Source organism: Vigna unguiculata, chromosome 5 (genome assembly GCF_037176805.1).
Source record: "Vigna unguiculata cultivar grain cowpea cultivar isolate G323 ecotype 2 chromosome 5, ASM3717680v1, whole genome shotgun sequence".
Taxonomy (NCBI): Eukaryota; Viridiplantae; Streptophyta; class Magnoliopsida; order Fabales; family Fabaceae; genus Vigna; species Vigna unguiculata.
In genome coordinates this window covers 50251630-50273952 of record NC_140796.1, presented here as the reverse complement: position 1 = coordinate 50273952, position 22323 = coordinate 50251630, and the positions used below count along the sequence as shown (strand labels likewise).

Below are 22323 nucleotides of genomic sequence, written 5' to 3'. Positions count from 1 at the left end.
AAACAGATAAACACTTGAAGCTTTGATCCTACAAGAAAATTTCAAAATAAAAATGAGCTTTGTACCCTCTTCTAAAAAATCGTCACACAATAAAAAGAAGGATATTGAAAAATATTTAATTGAACCTCATGCTGTGGTTCAAAGTCTAAATGGATTCAAAGAAGAACATTCAAGTTTTCACTCTCCCTTTCTAAGTGATAATTGTCTTGTATTTATAGGGAGATTCTCCTTAGAAGCTCTTGAATTGAAAACTTGTACTTACAGAAAACAAACTCCTGAAATTAAAAACTGAGTATTAAAATACAAAGTCTTAAAAAAATAAAAAAATTGGAGTACTACAACACAAACTTATCTTTTACTCCAATAAACCCTTAACGTTATGACAACAAAATATGTTTTCAATTTTATCGTGAATTTGTTATATATTAACATAACTCTATAGATGATTTATGATTTAATTAAGAAATAACTTAGTTACTTACTTTCAATTTGAAGACCCAAAGTTGTGAAGGACTAACATTGAATTATTAATTGAAAATACTTTTTAAACCAGATTCCTAATCAAATTTTATCTATTTTGTTTTATCACGACAAAGCAATGTGGTACTTTTATAATATTTAAGGCGTTTAATTTTAGTTAATATTTATAGTTGCAGTATGAGGATTTGAAAAATAATGTAAAATTATAATATTACGCTCTTTACTTGTATGCCTGTAAATATACAGTAGTTATTTTATAACTTTTAAATATGTGATTTAAAAGGAAACAAAAGTTATACAACTTTAATTCATTGAAAATGTTTTTGATGAATCTAAGTAAAAATAGCAAATTTAAAAAATAATAATAATAGGAAATGGTGAATTTGGAAAAAAAAAACAATAATATTTGACAATTATATTTTATAATATGAGATGATATTTTTTAAGTGGTTTTGAAATATTGAAAATGAAAATATATAAAAATAAAAAATTAATTAAGAAATGATACCTAAAATTATAAGAAAAAGTTATCAAAATTTAGTAATAAAAAGATCGTTTAAAGAAAAAAAATAAATTCTCGTAATAAAATTAAAACCAGGTTCAGTGCAGACAGGCATATCAGAGTAAGAAAGAGAAAAATATGAAAAACCAGTTGACCAGAAAAGAAGAAAAAAACCTGTTTTCAGTTTTCAAAAACTTTGCAAGCTAAATCCCAGTATAATTTTAAAATTTTATTGACTATTTCTTAAAAAAAAAAAAAGAGCTTTCGAATATCAATGTATTTTTCTTATTTTCTTTATTTATTTAAACCCTTCCCAAACAGAACATTACTGAGAATAAATGGACACTTAGTTTTATAGTTGAAGCTTAAACTTCACAAGAGAGAATAAACATTTATTTTCTTGGTGATAAAATTATAGGTCTAAGAGGTAATTAAACTATTTATTTGTAGATTAGTTTTATAGTCGGAGTATTTTAATTTTTTAGTCAAACATAACTCTTTTATTTATTTTTATTTTGATATTCTTTGGCTTCATTGAATTTATAAATAAATACTCTTATATACAATTTTAACATTGATTAAATGTTATATTTTTTAATAATTTAGTTTATATTTTATATTTTGTAAAATATTAAAATTTGACATATTTATTTAATGTAAATATTGATTTTATAATTACTATGCTTATTTTAATTTTATTCTTATCGATAGACTTGTACAAAGATATGAAACATTAGACCAAAATTATTGTTACAATATTTATATATAATTTTTTTTTATTTTACTTATAACTAATTCATAATTTGTATATGAGAGATACTACTTAAAACTATCTTTTACAAACTAACTGACCAAAATAAGACTGCATTAATGCACACATAATTTTTCAATAAAAAAACAAAAACGAGTTTTAAGTAAGATGTTATCCACACAGTAACATAATTGTGAATGTGATTTTAGAACTTAAACCTAAATATGATACTAAATAAGCAATTAGTTAATGTCACGATTATGAATGTAACTAGCTTCAGGAAATAATGACGAACGTTATTTTTTAACTCAAATTAACCTAAACATATGTTAAATACCCAAGTTGACGTCACATTGATGCATCTAAAATGTTCTATTAAAACTAATTTATTTATTTTCCATTTAGGGATAAAAATATCCTAAAAGTTTGGTATGGTGACTCATGGCTTAATCCATGTTAAAATTAAATCAGATGAAACCTATTATTAAGTAAATTAAGCTGCTACTTTTTAAAATAATTTCTTTAATTAAGAAGAAAGATATTAAGTTAATCTTATTAAAATAAATATTTTTTGGACTCAAATACTTTTAGGTAGCATAACCTATAAGTGTTTTATCAAAGTAGTATCGCAAATTTGACGTTAGTGTTTTTTAAATTCTCCATTTCTTCAAAACAGAGACTACTTTTTCCACTCAAGTCTTCTACCTAAAACCTTGCAACTAAAGCATCTCTTTTGTTTCACACATAGACCGTTTTACAAAAGGGAAAGAATAAAAAAATATATTTTAAAACTAAGTACAGAAAAATCATTTAAATAACTGGCAAGTGGTGAAAAAAATTTCACAAAACATGAAAAATGTCAAATAAAATACACTATCTCATAAGGGACAAAAATATTTACGCCCTTCTTAAAACTAGAAAAATCGCTTTAAAGAATAGTATATTGATTTTACAATCCCTTATATTTTTTGTAAACTTTTAGTTATCCGAGTTTTCATCATTCGTTATTTGTCTTTATTGTTTGAAAGAATTGCAACATTTCATATGATAGTGTTTAAACTACTAAATAAAACATTATATAGTGATAACCCAAGGCAGATAACATGAAAGTTAGGCAAAAGTCTTATACAGTCATCCAAAACTGAGTAATGACGATGCTATATATACAAGACCACTAGTAGGAAGTGGAGATGAATTCTAACAACTTACTACAAAACACACCTATCTACAGAACCATCGGATACTACTACTCAGTCCTACTATCAACACCACGTGAGATCTCTCCACCTGCAGCCTCCTTTGCTCACACAATTAAGTGATCATTGCAAAGAATAAAACAATGATAGACAAACATAAAACACGTAGGGTAAGCTAATAATGATTTAAAGAATGTTACATTGGAGTAAGAGCATAATAATAATCAATTATCACAAATTCACACAGGAACATTTCAACACTCACACGTCAGTCGACTCTAAACTCAATTATTCGGATATATGCAATTAACATCGGACTTCTTGGTGGCTTGCATTGGTGTATGATTTCCAAACTCTGCAGAGTTTGGCCTCGAGGGGTTATCACCCAATCATCACACCAGGTAAGTTTCCTTCGCGCTAAAGACTTAATCGAGTCCAGTGGCTAAGACCTCTCGCTACTCCTCACGACATAACTCATTATACTCTATATGAGTCTTAATAGTTATTGGAGCGTCAAGATACCAACAAAAACTAAGTCCTTATGTCTTTGCATACCTTACCTCATCCACACTCAGAATTTCTCCACAAAACTCCTCCATAATTCACATACAACAGATCCATATTCACCCATTCTCACACATAGTATACCAAGACAGTCAAAATAATCTATTTCAAATCAGTTAATGCAACGAAACACGTAAAAACAGCAAACACATGAAACCTGGCAGCTTAGCACTCAGTGTCAAGTTCCAACGCTAAGCGCCATTCGCCTCGCAATTTTCAACGCTCAACCTGAGATCCAACGGCTTAGCCTCAGCATTAAAATTTTGTTCCAGACCTGCAGACCGCCCGGCTGGCGCTCAACGCCATTCTTCTTGCATTTTTCACCGCTAGCTACCGTTGAGGCAGCGCTCAGCGCTGATCCTCTCGCAATTTTCAACGCTTAGCGTTGAATTCTGAGGCTTAGCGTCATATCAGATAACAACACAGATTCTGATTTTCGTTGGAAGATGTTTCACTTGATTTCATGTACCTAATTGGCATCTCCATGGCAGTGTTATCTAGTTTTCAAAATGGTTATCAAGCAAAGTGAGGTGATACCAATTAGAGTCATGACTGAAGTGTCCATTTTCCAATTCAACCTCAATTCACACAATGCAAACACAATTTCACTTATACCAAGCATCAAACAATTCACATTGCATCACAATTCAAGCAGTCAATTCTGATTACACACAATTACATTCATTGTATCCTCTAATTAAATTCAATTATCAACTTTCCTTACCTGATTGATTTGTACGACTATGGCAAAACCTAAAATCCCTTTCAACTGCCGATGCTCACAAATCAACCTAAAATTATCAGAAACACGATCAGAGAACATCATTAGAGCTACTGATCGTCATAGATTTTTATAAGATACGCAAACCTCACATGCGTTACAGATTACATCACACGCAGGGTTTTTCAAGAGAAGACCAAGAAAATAGCATAATTATAACTTACTCAATTCAAGGTTCTGATCAGACAGACTTGAAGATCTCGCCGCAGTGATCACTTTGACGGTCTCTAATTTTAAAAAGGATGAGAAAATGGTGAGATATTTTAAAGAGAAGTCAAAGAAAATTTAGAGCATGAAACTTTAGAGAAATAATGTTTTCTAAATAATGAAATCCTTTTATGAAATTTTTATTTATATATAAACAATTTATTATTCAAATAATAATTATAATATGATCTCATTATTTTAAATAGAGTCACTCTTTTAATCAAATTTTATAGATTCTCACAAGAACGAAGGCCATGAATGAAAAAATGGTTCAGTATATACTATTTAATTATTGTTTAAATATTAAGTTTTATAATTAATTAAAAAATATTTAACAAATTTGTCATAAAAGTAGGTAAAGGTACATAGAGAAATTACTTACGACTTTTAGGAGTGGGTAAGCCTACGGATTATATATATATTATATGTGTAGGTAAAGATTCTTTTATTTGAATATAACTCTATATATTCTTAATTTTCATTTTTTGTACAAAGTTGCATTTCGTTATACAAACATAATTTTGTAATAACACTAATAATAATTGTAATAATAATAATTGTAATAATAATAATAATAAAATCAATAATAATAATAATAATTATAATAATATTAATATTATTATTAACAACAACTGCTCGCATCTCATTTAAATATAATCGACACTACTTATATTTTATTTTCATCGACTAAAAAATTTATTTAATACAATTTTATCTCAAATCCCATAATTTCTCATATTCTTTTTTAACCCAAACAACCCAATTTTATCTCATTTTTCTCGTTAAAATCCAATGAGAGCAAAATATATAATATTTTCAGGGTCTTAAGTTGAAAATAGACCGCCGTTATTGACCACATGACATCCTCTCACGCGCCTTTGTCAACACATTTTGCATACCTTATTCGATTTTCAGCACTTTTTTACTCTTTTGTCTTTATTCATATATTATATTAAATAAAAAAAATCTGTACATTAATTTGTTATTATCTCTAATATACATTTATTAATTATATTATTGTTATAAGATAGATTTTAAGATGTCAATTATTGTATTTAATGTGTTATTATAGGATTAAATATTTTATATAATTAATTAAAAAATAGTCATATAAACACAAGAGGTATACATTTCTACACTTTCAATGTTAATATGTGTTTTTTTATTTATTTATTAAATTAAGTATGACAGCATAATTTATAAGTAGATATTCATTCAATGCTGTATTCAACTCTTATAATATATATATATATATATATATATATATATATATATATATATATATATATATATAAGATAAATATGACATATTAAATTTACGACGAATTCATCTTACAAATATTCAATATTCATAAATTACTCTTATAAATTAAGAGTTCACAATTTTAAAATCAACAGAATAATAGTTTGCTATCCGTTATTATGATTTTTTTCTTACTTCTTTTAATAAATTAATGCATATTAAATAACAATCAATTATAATTCTTATTTGTCATTAACTATTACAATAATATTAATATTATTTCAACGGCAGACCTTGCATTTGACTATGGGAAGCTATGACTACGGGGAGCTACGGCTCCCCCAAACTTTTTAATTTTTATTTTTATATATATTTATTTGTTTTTAAATTTATATTTATATATTATTTTATAGTTATATATATAATTTATATTTTTTAAAAGAAAATAAAAATTAATTTGATGGATCTTAATTAATAAAGGATTAAAGTTTTTAATCTAACTATAAAGTTTTTTTCACAGCAAACGGTTAATAAAATATAAATGTAAAAAGAAAGATAGACTGAGAAATAGATATGAGAGAACAAAGAGATCACAAGATCTTCTGAATCAGTATCTTAGTATCCTAATATAATTTATGTAGGTTAGATTTATGATTCTTCCATGATATTTCTTCTAAATTAAGTTTTCCCTAAATTAGTATGAAAAATAACTTAACTTTAGGGATTATTTTATGAAATTGACATGAACCCTAGTTATATTTTTCTCAAATTATTATAACCCTATATTATAAAATGTTGTGATTTTATGTTTTTTAGTACATACAATGAATTAGTTGAATTAGGGATGACAACGGGTCGGGTCGGGCACGGATAGTATGATACCCGTACCCGACCCGCAAAAAAAAAATCCGCTTGTTACCCGTCTGTTTACCCGTCGGGTATCCGCTTAAAAAATACCCGCGGATATTTTTAAAACCTGCGGGTACCCGTGGATACCCGATACCCGCAAATATTTAAAAAAATATGTATTTTATAAATTTTTTAATATAAAATTAAAAAAATAAAATATAAATTAAATTAAATTATAATTATAATTATAATTAAATTTGACATAATAAAATATATTGTTAGTTCTAATTTTAATTAAATTTAACTTAATAAAATATAAATTAAATTTTAATTTTAATTTTTTGCGGGTAACAGGTACCCGAAGGTACGGATAGTATGATACCCGTACCCGACCCGTTTATAACCGGGTATTAAAATACCCGCTACTCACTACCCGCGGGTAGTAACTATCCGTCACGGATTTTATCTGCAGATATCTACGGGCACGGGTATTTTTGCCATCTCTAAGTTGAATAATCTTGAATTAGACTAGAAATTAAAATACCCATTTCGCGTGAATTCAATCAATTAGAAAGATTGAAAATTGAGAAGTATGAATTGTAATATAAAAATGTTTTAAGTAAAAGAAATATTTTTTTAATTAATAAATTATATATAAAAAAATTAAATTAACACCCCTAATTTTTCTGTCCAAGTTTTGCCACTGTATTATTATATCATCGAAATAATTTATTAAATGTCACCAAATTATCAATGCCTAATACGCTTGATTTGAATAAATTTAAGTATTATGGATTATTTTATTTATAATATTAGTTTTAGGGATGTTGTAGAGATTCTTAACAAAAACTTTTAATAAAAAAATATATTCATGTTTTCAACATGTAAACAAAGCCAATATTTTCTTTTACGTAACATGCAAGAGGATTTATCCACGAGGTGTTAGAGATTCTTAACAAAAACTTTTAATAAAAAAATATATTCATGTTTTCAACATGTAAACAAATCCAATATATATATATTTTTTTACGTAACATGCAAGAGGATTTATCCACAAGGTGTTAGAGAAGGATTTGAAATTATTTTTCACTTCCATAATAAACGACTTAGATAGATACGAACTGTTTTTCTTCTAAGACTGGTTTTATACGACAAACACCTTAAACTTGTAAGTTTAAGATTGAGTTTTTATTTTATTTTTTATTTTTTTACGTGTGGGAAAGAATAAAAGTAAAATCAAGTTTTTTTTTTCTTATGTACAAAGTAAAATTAAGTTATTGTATTGCTAACTTAATATACATAATCAACAAAAACACGTATACATATTTTAAAGCAGTGTTTCCTAAGTTTCATCAAATGATATATTACTGCGACAAGTAGTATAACTTGTAGTACTGTAATTTAATATCTTATTATATAAGTGCCTATACAATAAAAAAGACAGAAAGAAGAAACTTAAAAAAACAAAACTCTTGTTTGCATTACTGTTTTCAAGATAACTTTTCATTACATGAATGATGTCTACAAATATTTATAAGATTTTTAAACTATTTAATACTTCATTAAATATATTTGATTTATCATATAATAAAGTTCATGCAAACATTATGTAAAAAAATGATTTTTTTTTTTTTAAGTTCGACTACAAAAATGAACAAGTAAACCATTGAATACAAGTCTAAATTAATTTAAACTAAAATTTGAATTAAAGTGGTCATTTTTTATTTTTTATTTAAAAGATACAAAAAGAAAATGCAGAAAACGTAGAGAGACTCCTTACTCACTTCATTGACATTTGGCAGTTTGTGCTTTGTTCCACGTGTATATTATACGCGTATTTCGTGTTTAATTATATGACCATACAAAAATTAGAACGTCATAGGTTTGAGCCGTTTTTTTTTCTCTTTGACTACTTTTCAATTTAAAAAATTAAATAAACGTGACCTTCTCTTTGCTGATTGAGAAGTCTTATACGAAAAGAAACGGTATAACGATTGTATATATGTATATGTATAATAAATAACTAATCTCATATTTAAACATTAATAATTTAATTTGGATATTAAATTTAATTTAAGTACTATTGATTATTGTACTAAAATTTCAATAACTTTTGCTTTTCACATGTTTGTTTTGAATTATTGTTGGACAAAACTATTTTAACTAAAAAAAAACTATTATGGAAAAGAAAATATCTCAGTTAAATAAAGAAAATATTTTAGTCAGATGCATGAATACATCATCTAGGAATGTAGAAAATGCTGATGCTATAAAATCATCTAATATGTGTATAATAGATGTAAAGTGCATATTATACTTTGAAATCTGCATGTGCAAATATCGAAGAAAAAATGTTTTTTTTTTTTATAATAAAAATGGATTTGAAGTCAAGGGTTGAACACGTGCGTGGCTGCTGCTAGCAGTTAATTGTAATTGGTTGATCAGTGATGACGGCATTTTTTTATTCTTTTCATTTGTCGATATTATCAAATTCATGTAATCTTGGGTTTAAGTAATTTTATATTGGGTTTCCCGATCTTATTCTTATTCCAGTCAATTATACTTTTTCCAGCTGTCTTCAGAAATTAAAAAAAAAAAGCAAAAAAACAAAAAGGTTTTGAATTTTCGATATGAAAGTTATATTATGACTATATAAATATATGTGTTGTTTTGAGGATATTTGATATAAATATTTGTCATTCATAATGAGTCTTTTGTAACTGTAACTGGTCAATTTATATATTTGATTTCTTTATTTTTAGGGTACAATGTTTATAATTTAAAAATATATTTTTGACTGTACCGTCTTAAAATGTGATTTGGATTGTAGAGTCTAAAAATATATTTTTGAAAAACATGTTTCGAAAATGTATTATCGTTGTATTACATAAAATATATTTTTAGATCTTGTGATCTAAAATATATTTCAAAGTGTATGATCTATAATATATGTATAGATTATGTAATTTTAAAAAACATAATTTAGAATAGTTTTTTAGATCTAAAATTATGTTATAGATTTAAGATATGGATTAATAAATTTAGAAATAAATTATATAAGATATATTCTTTTATTATATAATCCAAAAAACATATTATATACTATATAATATAGAAGTTTAAAATATATTTTCATATCTCTAAATACATTTTAGTTTATATAATCTAAAATATATTTCATGATCCCATAATGCAAAACATGTTTCTAAGTTTCACAATCCAAAAATCTAAAACATGCATGAGTTTCTTTTTTATGTTTCGAACATTTCATGGAGGTACAAGAAGAAAAAGGTAGGAACAGAAGTGTTGTAGCCTCTAATTTTGGGTGCAGGCCCAAATCTTTAAAGGTTCACAACCCTTATAATTTATTTTGGGTGGGTATTTCTCCTCACTGTGTACAAAAATGAAGACACGTATTCTTTGTCATAGAAAATGTATTTGGGAAAGCAATAAATTATATTAATCCAAAAGAGATATTATGGAATTCAATTTTGTAGTGTGAAAGAAGACACAGCCTTATAGGTGAATTTGCTTAAAATACAAAAAAGCTTCACAAGCTTCATAATTTGAGTAGTAGGTAAAGGGATTGTGTGAGTATAATTTAAATCTAAATTAGGGTTTTGTAAGGTACTGTTCGATGTAGCTTTTGGCTTCCTTGTTCTATGTGTTGTGGTCACTAATGAAGCTTTGTGGAGGCAATTTGATTACATGATCGACAATATTTATGCTTACTTTTATACATTTTCTCAGAATGTTCTTGCTTTGCTTTATTTTGAAAAGTTAGTTTGCCACGTAGAGGGTAATGGTCAGGATTAGTGGTTCATTTGATTCATAATAGATTGTTCAACAATATTAATTTATGAATAGGTCAAAAAAAAAATATATATATATATAGTATCATACATCAATTAATTAATTAATTAATTAATTAATTAACACATACATCAAGATTCATGCTGACACATGAAACTATTAAGATATTGTTATTATCAGTGTCACATAGTATATCCTAAATACAATACATGAACAAATAATAAAAATAAAAAGACAACAGAATAATATATTGATACGTAATATTTCTTTAACGTTCTATAATACTAATGAAAATAACATAATTAAGTCAACTTTTAAAAAATTAGAATTTAATTGAAATAAAAGTTTAAGCGAAAAACAACTCGAAATTTTCCGATGAAACTTTTTCCTATCTCAAACTATATGAATAAGTGGTTTCAAAGACGCTTTTATAGTAAAAAAACATCTTACATAAAAAAGAGTATAAAAATATTATTTAAATAAATAAATAAATGTGTAGTAAGATGTTCTAAATATAAAACTTGTCGATTGGGACCAATTTTAGTTCCAACTTTTTTAAAACTCAACAATTTTTGTTTTTTTTTTTTAAATTAAGATCAAATTTAATTTTTATATAAATGTTATAATGATATTTTTAATTAAATATTTAATAAAAATGTAAATTTTAGTAAAAATATTATTATAAGTCTTATATAAAAATTAAATTTGATATCAATTTTGGAAGGAATAAAATTTGATATCAAATTTAAACAAAATTAAAATTAAATTTGATGTAAAATAACGAAGATAAAGAGAACGTAAAATATTAACTCCGACGCATTAATTTGATTCTCGGATTTCACTCAAATCATAAAAAACACAAAGGTAAGGATTAGTATGGGATAAGATTACTTTAGGAATGATCACCCTTACACTACCGGGGCCTATAATAGATAATGTTAGTTTGAGTTTGATTTCATTATTATTCCTAAAATATGAATTGATTCTCATTTCTATCATATGTTTATGTTTATCGGGTATACAATTTTTGTTTGTCTTCATTTTGATTGAAGACAACTATATCCACTCATCTATTATTACAAAAAGTTAAAAACACAGAAAAAAAGAGAGAGGATATTATCATATTCAATATTGAAATATACAAAAATTATAATTATTTAAATATTAAATAACTTATTAAAATAATTACAAAATAATTATATAATTTAATAAATTAATTTTTTTAGTAATTTAAAATGAAAAAATGTATTAAAATAAGTACGGCATTGGAATGGTATATACATACTTATATCCAGTTTAAAAAATTATTTTACTCCTTCATAGTCAATGCGAAATTCTGTTTTAAAATCAAAACAAGTTCAGAACACCACTTGTATGTATGCAAATATTGGTCAAGCCAATATCTACGAATTGGTTAAAATATAAAACTTTAAACAAGTAAAAAACAACTAATTTCAGGCATACAAATCAATTGGTATCAAATCCCTTTCAGTGGCTAAATTACTTCTTCAATGTTGACGACTCTACCACATGAGTTAAGCTATGGGCAACCCTACACATTAATTAATTACAATAAATCCTCTCAGAAAACTGGTGTAGAAGCGGGTTCTCTATGATACAGTAATTGCTTGACAAGGATTGCTACGTCCACAACGCACTGATACATCAGTGTTTTAATTTTCTTTTATGTCAAAACAAAAAGAAGACTCCAAAAATGCAACTAAGATACAACAGCTACGTGCCAAAGGTAATAGGTGGATCGGAATAAATATATTAAACAAAAACTTTAAAGTACCGATGAGAAGGTATAGTGTGCTGCTGATATATAATATATACATAATGATTTGTCAAAAGCCGCCTTAAAGCAAGGAAGAAGAAACTCCATGTGGAGATTTTGAATGAATCAAAACTAGATACATGCTACTCTAATAAATTTTGAAATAAATAGACCCTGATAAATTATAACACAAATAGAACCCCTCCGGAACTTCAATTTACACAATTTAACTCTGTAACATCACCAACTATACTAACCATGATTGAACCTAAGAAGATGTGAATGTAGATTTGGAGCAGTTTCTTGGTTGGTTGATAATCCAATGAACTGAAAATGTTGAACCAAGAAAACACTTGTCATTTACAGGCCAACCCACTTCACCCATCTGAAGATCCGACCAACTCTCAAGGGTAACTCGTAGTCATTAGCAACAGCAGGCTCCCTTCTAGCAACTTCAGTTTCCGACCAGACGTATACTCCACGTTCTTGCTTACTGCCAGGCACGGTATTATCCAAGATGACAGCGACAAGAAAAGCTACTACCATGTGTAGAGAAAAGGTTGTGTTCAGGAAATAGTTTAACTGCAAAAGAAAACAGATTCATGGGTGTTGTGTTAGAGAAACCTGACATGTAAGATAAAGGCAATTAAATTTAACTTAAAAGAGGTAGTACAGTAATTTTAACCAGAATTCAAGTGCTAAAGTTTAAAAAGAAACCAGATGGAAACCACATTATGATGACTTTCCGATACTAGTGTATTTATTGTGAGTTTAATTCACTGCATCATGAATTTATGCCAAATAGTATTATAGAAATTAATGACAATAACTGCTACATTTACCAGTTAGCAACCGTGAAATAACATGCAGGATTCAGTCAAAAAAGATGCTGCACACGAGCAGAAATCTTATTAAAACTGGGTAGTAAGACAAACAGTTCTTAAAAATTACTTGTGCAGGCAAACCACTTTTATGTCACCATGGAATAAAATGAAGGTAGTTTCTATTCATTCATCCGAACAGAAGAAGATAGTTTTTTTTTTTGTTTTATTTGCTTCAATCTTTCAGTTAAGTCTTATACTAACAAATTTTTATCACAGAAAATAACTGTATGAAAAACAAGTATATCATTCACAAAAGTAAAGGATCTGACACAAGCGCATACCCCTCCATATTGGGTGCGGAAAGGCCCATGAGAAGCCACAATGTAGGGTTGAAAGTAACTGGGCACTGACGAGTTGGAATGTGGGGAGATGCCGTATTGCTGAAAGTAGGCAGGTATGGAAAGAGAGAAAAACAGTGATAACCCAATTATGATGATGTTGCGAGAGCTTCCAGCCTCACTATAGCGTAGATTTGACAAGCCCAGTGCCGTAAGCATTGCCCACATAAAGCATAAGAGACCAGCGACCATGACTTCAGGAATTGAAGCAATGAACCCTCCCACCTTACCTGTCAAATGCAAGTACAATTAAACAAGTCATAATTGCAAAGAAAAATTCTAAAATTGAGTACAAATTGCAATAGACATAAGAAAAGCCTCTAAAATCAACATTCCCCGCCCAAATATACTCCGAAAACCTTGTAATTAAATCAATATGCACAATAATTAAAATAAACGATTCACTAGCACGCCACAAACGAAATTTATCCAAACAAATTTGGACTACCACAGAAAGGCTCAGTGTGCTAGAGATGATATTATAAGCATCATAATTTTGCGAACTGTTATAAACTTCTAAAAGGGTAAAACCAAGATATATTACAAATGACATTTCATCTAAAAGTTCCCGTACTAAATCTACTTTTGATCAGTGGCTATTCACAAGTAGACTAATAAATTAGGATGCAAGAAAAGAAAGACAGTATACACTTACCCACAAGCGACAACAGTATCAGGAAGCATGCACCAAATTGAACTGCTCTGCGGCTTCCCATTTTAGTGACAGCAATGGTATGAACATTTTCAGTTAAGGTGGTAGACCCTGTTCCAGTTCCCCAAAGACCAGCCAAGACACTAGAAAGACCCTCCAAACCAATTCCTCGACTAAGAACTCCAGTAGTTGGAGGACGAGATGCTACCAATAAAGAAGATGCATGATATGAACCAACCTACAAAATTTAAAACAAAATGAATATCATCAACAAAACGAGGTGATTATGTAATCCTGCACATAGAAAAAAAAAATCATGAATCCAATTTTGATATATTAGATTGATAAATACTATTTTTACTTATCCCGGAAGCATCTTCAAAATAAATAAAATTCCACAATGGCATTTGCAGTGTTGAAATTTTACTTTAGTGATTACACAATCAGTGACATCAAAGCTTTGATTTCCTAAACTGAGGCAGAATCCATTCGGCATTAGCCTTACAAATGGTATCCACTTAAACATTTGTTAGGGAAAAAAGTTACAAATGTCACCAGGTGAAAATAACAAAAACAAGATGGCAACCATTGGTTTTAACTTTAGAGATCATATAAACTGTATGACAACCTCCAGTCTCTTGAGTACCTTTTGATGATGTCAAGGGTTATAATAAAAATCAAATGACAAAACTAATGAATTGAATATTATATTCAAGTTTCCTACATCAGCACAGTCAAGCCGTCATATATTGAACACATAGCTTTGTTAGGTAAAATTACTATTTCTATTAGAGCTTACATCATGCAAGAACGAGAACAGCTTTTCACATATAATATTGCTAGCACATTAAAAAGAAGGCAAGAGTATCAACACATTCAGAGTCTAGATAAATAAATATTGTCCAGGAAACAAAAGGAAAAATAATAAAGAGTAGCTAACCGAATCAACAGATGAGATCAAGGAAACCACGCACATCACAAGAGCCATTTTCCAGTGGAAGACAGGAGTACCCCATTGTAACGGATAAGGAAATCTAAACCATGGGGATGATTCCAATGCATAAGAAGTATCAACTCGACAATGCTTCATTTTTGAGACATGCTTTCTGCAGTGCTCAGAAACCATATTTGAGGACGGTATATTTATGTCACACCCATTGTAATTGTAGACTCCAGCTTCAGTCAGCAAGAAAGCAACTGCCCATGTGATTGCGAGACCCAAAGGAACCTGGCAGTTAGGTGAAGCAAAAAAATCACACTTAACAGAAATCGATTATGTTAGCTAGTAACTCAGAAGGATATTATCGTGTTAAACTTACTGCATATATTAGAAATATGCGGTGCCCAAAAACTGATATTTTACGAAGATACTGCAGAAAGCATGAAAAGAGATAGATTAAGAATGTTAGCAAATTGCAGTGATCCAACCATAAACAGTAGGAACGTGAATTCAACACACTTACAAGAGAAAAAACAATAACCACTAATATCTGCACTGCACCAATCTCCAGACACGTACCAACTATCGGAAAACCATAACTGTAAAATGAAAGTCCAACTGCAGCAATAGTTGGGGATACAACCACAGGATTGATTAACCTGAAAATTCAGATATGACCCTTAGTACTTTCATTTCAGATAACTCTAACACTATAGTCATATAATCACAAGGAAAGCTAAAGGAAATAAGTCTGTGGTACTGATAGGTTAATATCATCATACTGCAATCCACAAGAAAAAAAATACCCAGTGAAGTTAAAAAGAATATGATCTTTCATCTCTCACCTGCTACCATTAGACACACTTATTACAGCAGGCTAACTGAAACTTGCCAAAATAGGAGGCAAAGACAGCTTATTTCATTACAAAATCATATTGGCAATGAGATTCCTTCAAATGCAGGCAGAATTGATTGAGGGGAATGGAGGATTGCTAACTGTGTTAGGAAGCAACCTATAAGAGTGCCTATGGACTGGACTCAACCTCCCATAAATAAAGGGTTATTTACAAGCAATTAAGTTTGCAAAAGAATTCAATATAACTCATTAACCAATTAGTTAATGAATAATTACAAAATCCTATTGGCAATGAGATTCCTTCAAATGCATGCAGAATTGATTGAAGGGAATGGAGGATTGCTAACTGTGTTAGGAAGAAACCTATAAGAGTGCATGTGGACTGGACTTAACCTCCCATAAATAGAGGGTTATTTACAAGCAATTAAGTTTGCAAAAGAATTCAATATAACTCATTAATCAATTAATTAATGAATAACTACATCATCAAAGAAAAGAAAAAGAAATGGTTGCCCACAACACATAATAGAATGAATGGAAGCCTAAGAACTGGCTATGCGCTCTCTAAAAATAAATTAAGAGGAAATATACACATGACAGGAAGGATGGAACCATGAGAAATGGCGTGGAAAAATTATACTTCAACACACTATGTTTAATAATTTAAAACAGCACATTTTTAGGTAAGAATATTCTCAATTTGATAAAATTAAACTGCTAACGTAAAGCTATGCATGCATTAAACGACCAAATATTGTGGGTATTGATTATTATAGATCAGCTTCAATAAATAGTGAAAGAGAAACATATAATCCTTTGAAATGGTCATGCAAAAAACGCCCACATACACAGTATTTTAAACTTTAAAGCACTAGCATTTATGGGAACTAAATTTCCCTATTGTTTCTCTATTCTCATTATTCTTTCCTTCATTGTCTCCCACGGATAATCTACTAGTATTTCTCAAACTTCAGCAGTTGGCACTACACTTTAAATAGCCTCAATCCACAAGAATAAATACAGAGTGATAAAACAATAAACTACGTACTAAAAAACAAGACAAATTGGGCATAAAAAATTCCACAATCATACCTTACTAACAGTGACATAAGTCCGGTATATCCAAGGAATGTTTGGAAAGCCGATCCAATGATTATAGCCCCCTGCAGCTCCTTCATTATATGTTTGAATTTCTGAAAATTGACACAATAACTCCTCAGCTGTCTTAGTTTCAGTTACTCTACCAAAAGGCTCACACAATACATACATGCAAAAGCCCATGATATCTCAAAACAACCAACGACAGAAACATAATCCGAAATACAGAAAAGTGAAGAAAAACACACATTTTCATTTAATCCTTGAAACTCGGAGGAGTTGATGATCGCTAAGGCCGGAGCCAGATATACAAAAGAAGGCCCCTGTATCAAGGGCAACCTTGACCCAAAATTTGTATGCAACAGTGTGGTCATTCCTGACACAAAGAGCACCGTCGACACCACAGCAGAAGTATCCTCCTACACCCACAAACACAACAGAAAACACTACCCCATAATAAATACACATAAAAAGGTAATACAGTTAATTAGTTCTTTTTGGATAAACTTATAGAAGAAGAAAGCAATACTGCAAATTGAGTTCTCCCATAATTTAAAATAAACTCATAAGCTTGGCTTTTACCGAAGTTCTAACATCTAACTTCTCCAAAAGCAAAGACATACAAGTTAATATAAACTCGTGGAAGAAACTTAATTCATTTTACATTCTTATTTTCTTAAGTTCATGATTTACACAAAAAGAAACTTGGTTAAAAACTTGAAATCACTCACGCGAGAGCCTCCCATTGCCGGAACCATAACAAGCGGAATGAGAATCAACGAACCCAATATCGAAACGTAATGCTGAATGCCGTACACACCAATGGGAACTAAACAAAGCATCCACCAAAAAAAGAGAGCCATTAGTACATAAATTAAACTTTATAATATCAAAATTTTCAATCTCAAAGTAACTATAATATAACTAACAACACAAGCATGTACAATAATTTTTGCTTTTAATTATTCCTACTCTCACCTAAACCAGGTGAATCTCTGAGCTCGTACTTCATATGCGAATTCCTCGACACGAAACCATCGTCGTCCACAATGTCCTCGTGACTCGCAGCCCGCCGCCCCGGCGGAGGAGGTGGCGGCGGCGGCGGCGCCTGGCCATTGATGCTGGAAACGGAACTCTTGGGGACTCCGTCGGAGTCTCTGCGCTTCTTCACAACCTGATCCTTGGGGGGAGGAAGCGGCGGGACCTTCTCGCGGTGAGCCACGCCGTTGCCTGGAGTCGGGGCCCGGGCCCGACCTGCTTCGAGATCCACGTTAGTGTCGGGCTCCTTGGGCTTGGGCTGGAGGCTTATATGACCGGAGTCGCTGGCATTGGCCTCGCCCGAAAACTTGGGCCTGAAGCCCGTTTTCTTGGCCCAGGTAGAAGGCGGCATTGCCTTGGCGTCCGGCAACGGCGCCGTCGGCCACGGCCCCGGACGCTGTGGCGCTTTGGGATCGGAATCGGCCATCGCTAGCAGCACATAATGGCTTCACTCAGAAGTTGAAGTGTAGATCTGAAGAGCCGAGTGCTGAAGCGAAGGTTTAGGGTTTTTGTAGTTTCTCCGGAGGATGAGAGAGATGAAACTCCGGCATGAAAGAGAAAAAAACGTGCAGTGAGTGAAGTGAGAAGAGAAGAAGCTAAAACCGAACTAAAACCGCGTTATTAGAATCACTTTTTTATTATTTACTTTCGTAGTTTTGTTTTGTTTCTGATTTTGTCTTGCTTCTTTCCCTCGCTTCTCTTCTTCTCTCCCGAAATAACCGGTGCTGCTTACGTCACTCGCGTTTGGATTGCGCTTTCAAATTCAATGCCAACAAAACAAAACACCAAGATTTCCTAACGCCTCCTCCACCCCACTCATCACATAATGAAAAATTCCTTTAGATTTTTTTTTTCTTGGTAGCAATCTATGAATATTAATGCAACTCTTAGCTTAAACTTTCTATTTATTATTCGTTAATCAATTAATTAATGTTTTGAGATAGATATTCACACTTAATGAGCATCAAATATAAAATTTTATTGAACTGTGTCTGTGATTGGTCTCTTTCCCTCATCAATATTTTCACTCTGACATATGCAGCGGTTCAAGAATTGAACTGCCAACTAATCAGCTAAAGTTGTATAAACTTAACTATTCTGTGGTGTGTACTGGTTTGCACATTGAGATTTTTTCTATTAAATTGTAACTTGTTTTATAACTAAAAATGTTTGTGAAGTGAAAAAAAATGTATGTGCATGAATTTGATTTAATTTGCATGTAACATCTTTAAATTTTCCATTGAGAGAATATGCCATGATGAAAAGATAGCTTGGACTACTTTATGTGTTCAGAAATTTCACAGTATGTATTATTCCAAAGTGAAACCTGGTTTGCTGTTCGATAAAGCCAATACAAGCCAAAAAGTTTGTTTTATAGCTTTCAACACACAAACATGAAGAAAAAGCTTTGCGATATCATCTTAATATTACCTGTGTGAAATTAGAGTAATTTAACATTCTTTTGAACTTTGTGGTTGATTGAAATACTTTAATGTTTTAAAATATATTAAAAAAATGTTAAAATGCAAAATCAATATATATAATAATTTTGTTGAGTTAAATATATTTTTAGTCTCTAAATTTAGACATCAAATTAAAACATACAATGTTTAAGATTTTAATATATTTTAGTCTTTAAACTTTAAAAATTAATTTATGTAGTTATTTTAAAATACATAATGTTTCAAACTTTGATATATTTTGGTCTTCAAATTTTAGAAATAAATTTATGTGATTCTTTTAAGCTAATAATGTTATGTTATATTTTTGGACTTGTTAAATTGTGTTTCACGCTAACATTTAAGTTTAAACTTGTTAAACAATTTTGGTGACTAAAAAGTTTGAGACAATTTTTAATGGATTTATAAGATTTTCATATGAGTTTGTTAGGATCAAGCTCGACCCACTTATTCTCTATTACGGGACAATTAATGTCATATAATCCTACTAACAATCTTCCTTAACAATTGTTTACCAGAACCGAACTCATGACTTTGGCTTTGATACCAATTGTTAGGATCAAACGTTTATTACTAGATCAAAAGTTATAGCCATTAGTTAAAACGTAACTCTATTTTACTTAAGAACGTAATAGGTCAAACGTTATAATTTGATTGTAATTTGATTCACTTGATCTCCGCCACGAGATAATTAGTTTCTTGGACAAAGAGATGAGAAGTAATGAGGGATAGCTTCAAGTTCAAACAAAATGCCAGCTATGCTTGAACAACAAATTCAGGGATGAAAATTTGACTTCAATAATGATGAAGAATGTGTTTGAATTCATCTAAACATGCATACCTTCATTGGAATTGCGATACCCAATGAGAGTAACCGATCCATGTGAAATTCACACAACATGGGGAAGGGGAGGCTCGTGAAGAGAAAGAGTAAAAGATGGGTTTGTTTTTAATGTATTAAATAGAAAAGGTTGAACAAATTGTTTGGTATGTTTCCAATTTTTTGGTATGTAACGTAAGAAGATAGAAGAAAAGAGATTCATTGGGATTTAACTCCATCGTGATCTCTAAGGATGTTTGTTCCAAAACATATCAGTTATCACAATCAGAAACTTGTCTCCTTCCAAACAGAAACCAGCTCTGTTTAGCAGTACACACGCAATTGTGTTTTGGTAACTCTTACTTGTTTTGTTTTCATTATATATAATTTGAAGTAACTCTAATCCAACATGTCTCAATTCATTTGAAATTTTATTGCAAATATGTTATATGATTTCTTAATTTATTTATTTTACTATTGTCAGGGAATTTTTAAAGTTTTATTTTAACTTTTTACTTCAATTAGAGCATCACTCTAAATAGTGTAATTCACTATTGGAAACAACTATGCTTCATTAAAAGCTATTAATTTATATTGAACCAATGTTATTTTGTAAAAATGAATTGTATGATTACGGTTAAATGAGAATTATTAATATTGTAGAGTTAAATGATGACAATTTCATTAGTATAAGGACTAATTTTGAATTTTTATGTTATAATTTTTATCAATTCCATTGTGATATATATAATATAGAATCTTATATAACTTTCGTCCTAATGGTATACCTAATTTTGAGATGTTAAGTAAATTTTTTGTAGGTCTCGCAATTTTAATTTTATTATTAAGGACACAAAATGATATTTATTTTTGGAGATTTTGAGAGTTCTTCTACAATAAAACTTCTTTTACATTATAGATATTGAATGTTCCTTTGGCAGGAGATATTGTATCTAAAATCTCAAATGAAGATATTGCACTAATAGTTACACTTTAATTAATGTTTATTTAATTGCTAATATTTTCAAGAGCAATTTTTTTACAGTCCATGTTATTATTTAAGACAAATAGTCTTAAATCTTATGTAAAATAATTTATTAAGATGTTTTTGCAAAATCAAACTAAGTACTCTTATGATTTAACCTAATAATGTATATAATCATATTATTTATAGAAATCTTTTATGCGTTTTTTTTTCTACTATTTCAAATGATTTAGGGTGAATTTTTAGTCTCGTGTTATGGATGCTTTTAGGAGATTTCTACATGAATTTTGTAAAAGTTTCGTTTTTCTTACAAGAGTAGTTTGATGACAGTGTTATTTCTGATAAGCAAGATGAGGTTGTCTAAATGGGGTGCTCAGAATCACAAAATTGTTGAAAAATTCAATACAAGCCAACAAATTGCAAATATTGTGTTCCTTCTTCTAGATCATTGGTTGTCAGAAAGAGCTTCATAATATATATTACCTTAGGATGATAATTTCAAAAAGGTGAAATCTAATGATATTGCATGTAATAAATTTAGGGTTTAGAGTTTAATATTAATATTTCATTATTTTTAAGTACCTCATTATTTTAAAGTTAAGGAAAAAGATTGTTTGACATCAAACCATTTAACAATTTATATAAAGATAAAATAATCTTAACAAAAATTAATTTTTATATTTGTAAAAGAAAAAAAAAATAATTATAAAAAATAATATTAAATGATAATAAAAAAAAGAATGGTATCAAGATACCAGTGTCTTATTTTAAAATCCTTTTAACATTTTAAACATTTTAGAAAGATTGAGGTTATATACTACCACCGATACAACCACCGGTACAACGTGATACTTTAAGGGTAGAGACTACTTATTGTAATATTGGATTGATTGCGGTAATCATGGCTTTACAACTTGCAAAGGTATTTTCAAAGGTAACAATGAGAATTATGTAGAATGATCATCTATTTTGTTGGAAAATATTTTTATATTAGTGGTTGAAATATTTGTGTTTGGATAAAGAATTTTAACAAAATTAAAATATATAATATTTGAATTATTTATAGTTGATTTTTATTTATTTAAATAA

The 22323-nt window shown here is 29.4% G+C and overlaps 1 protein-coding gene across 1 annotated transcript; it reads right to left on the bottom strand.

The window, feature by feature from the left end:
- Window positions 1-12141: 12141 nt before the first annotated feature.
- On the bottom strand, window positions 12142-18629 carry LOC114185518 (nucleobase-ascorbate transporter 12-like). Its single transcript, XM_028073276.2, has 10 exons — window positions 17910-18629; window positions 17663-17760; window positions 17180-17350; window positions 16926-17026; window positions 15501-15636; window positions 15357-15407; window positions 14978-15265; window positions 14041-14275; window positions 13329-13615; window positions 12142-12745 (listed from the first exon to the last, which is right to left on the bottom strand). The coding sequence occupies exons 1-10, from the start codon at window positions 18394-18396 to the stop codon at window positions 12524-12526; spliced, it is 2076 nt and encodes a 691-aa protein (XP_027929077.2). The 5' UTR covers window positions 18397-18629; the 3' UTR covers window positions 12142-12523.
- Window positions 18630-22323: the final 3694 nt, after the last annotated feature.

Bases quoted from the DNA above. Each gene is read 5' to 3' on its own strand.
- LOC114185518 (XM_028073276.2), bottom strand. From the start codon at position 18,396: ATGGCCGATTCCGATCCCAAAGCGCCACAGCGTCCGGGGCCGTGGCCG. The intron at 17,351-17,662 runs GTGAGTGATTTC...TTGTGGGTGTAG, and splicing joins CGGCAATGGGAGGCTCTCGC to GAGGATACTTCTGCTGTGGT. The intron at 15,408-15,500 runs GTAAGTGTGTTG...TGCTTTCTGCAG, and splicing joins TGGTTATTGTTTTTTCTCTT to TATCTTCGTAAAATATCAGT.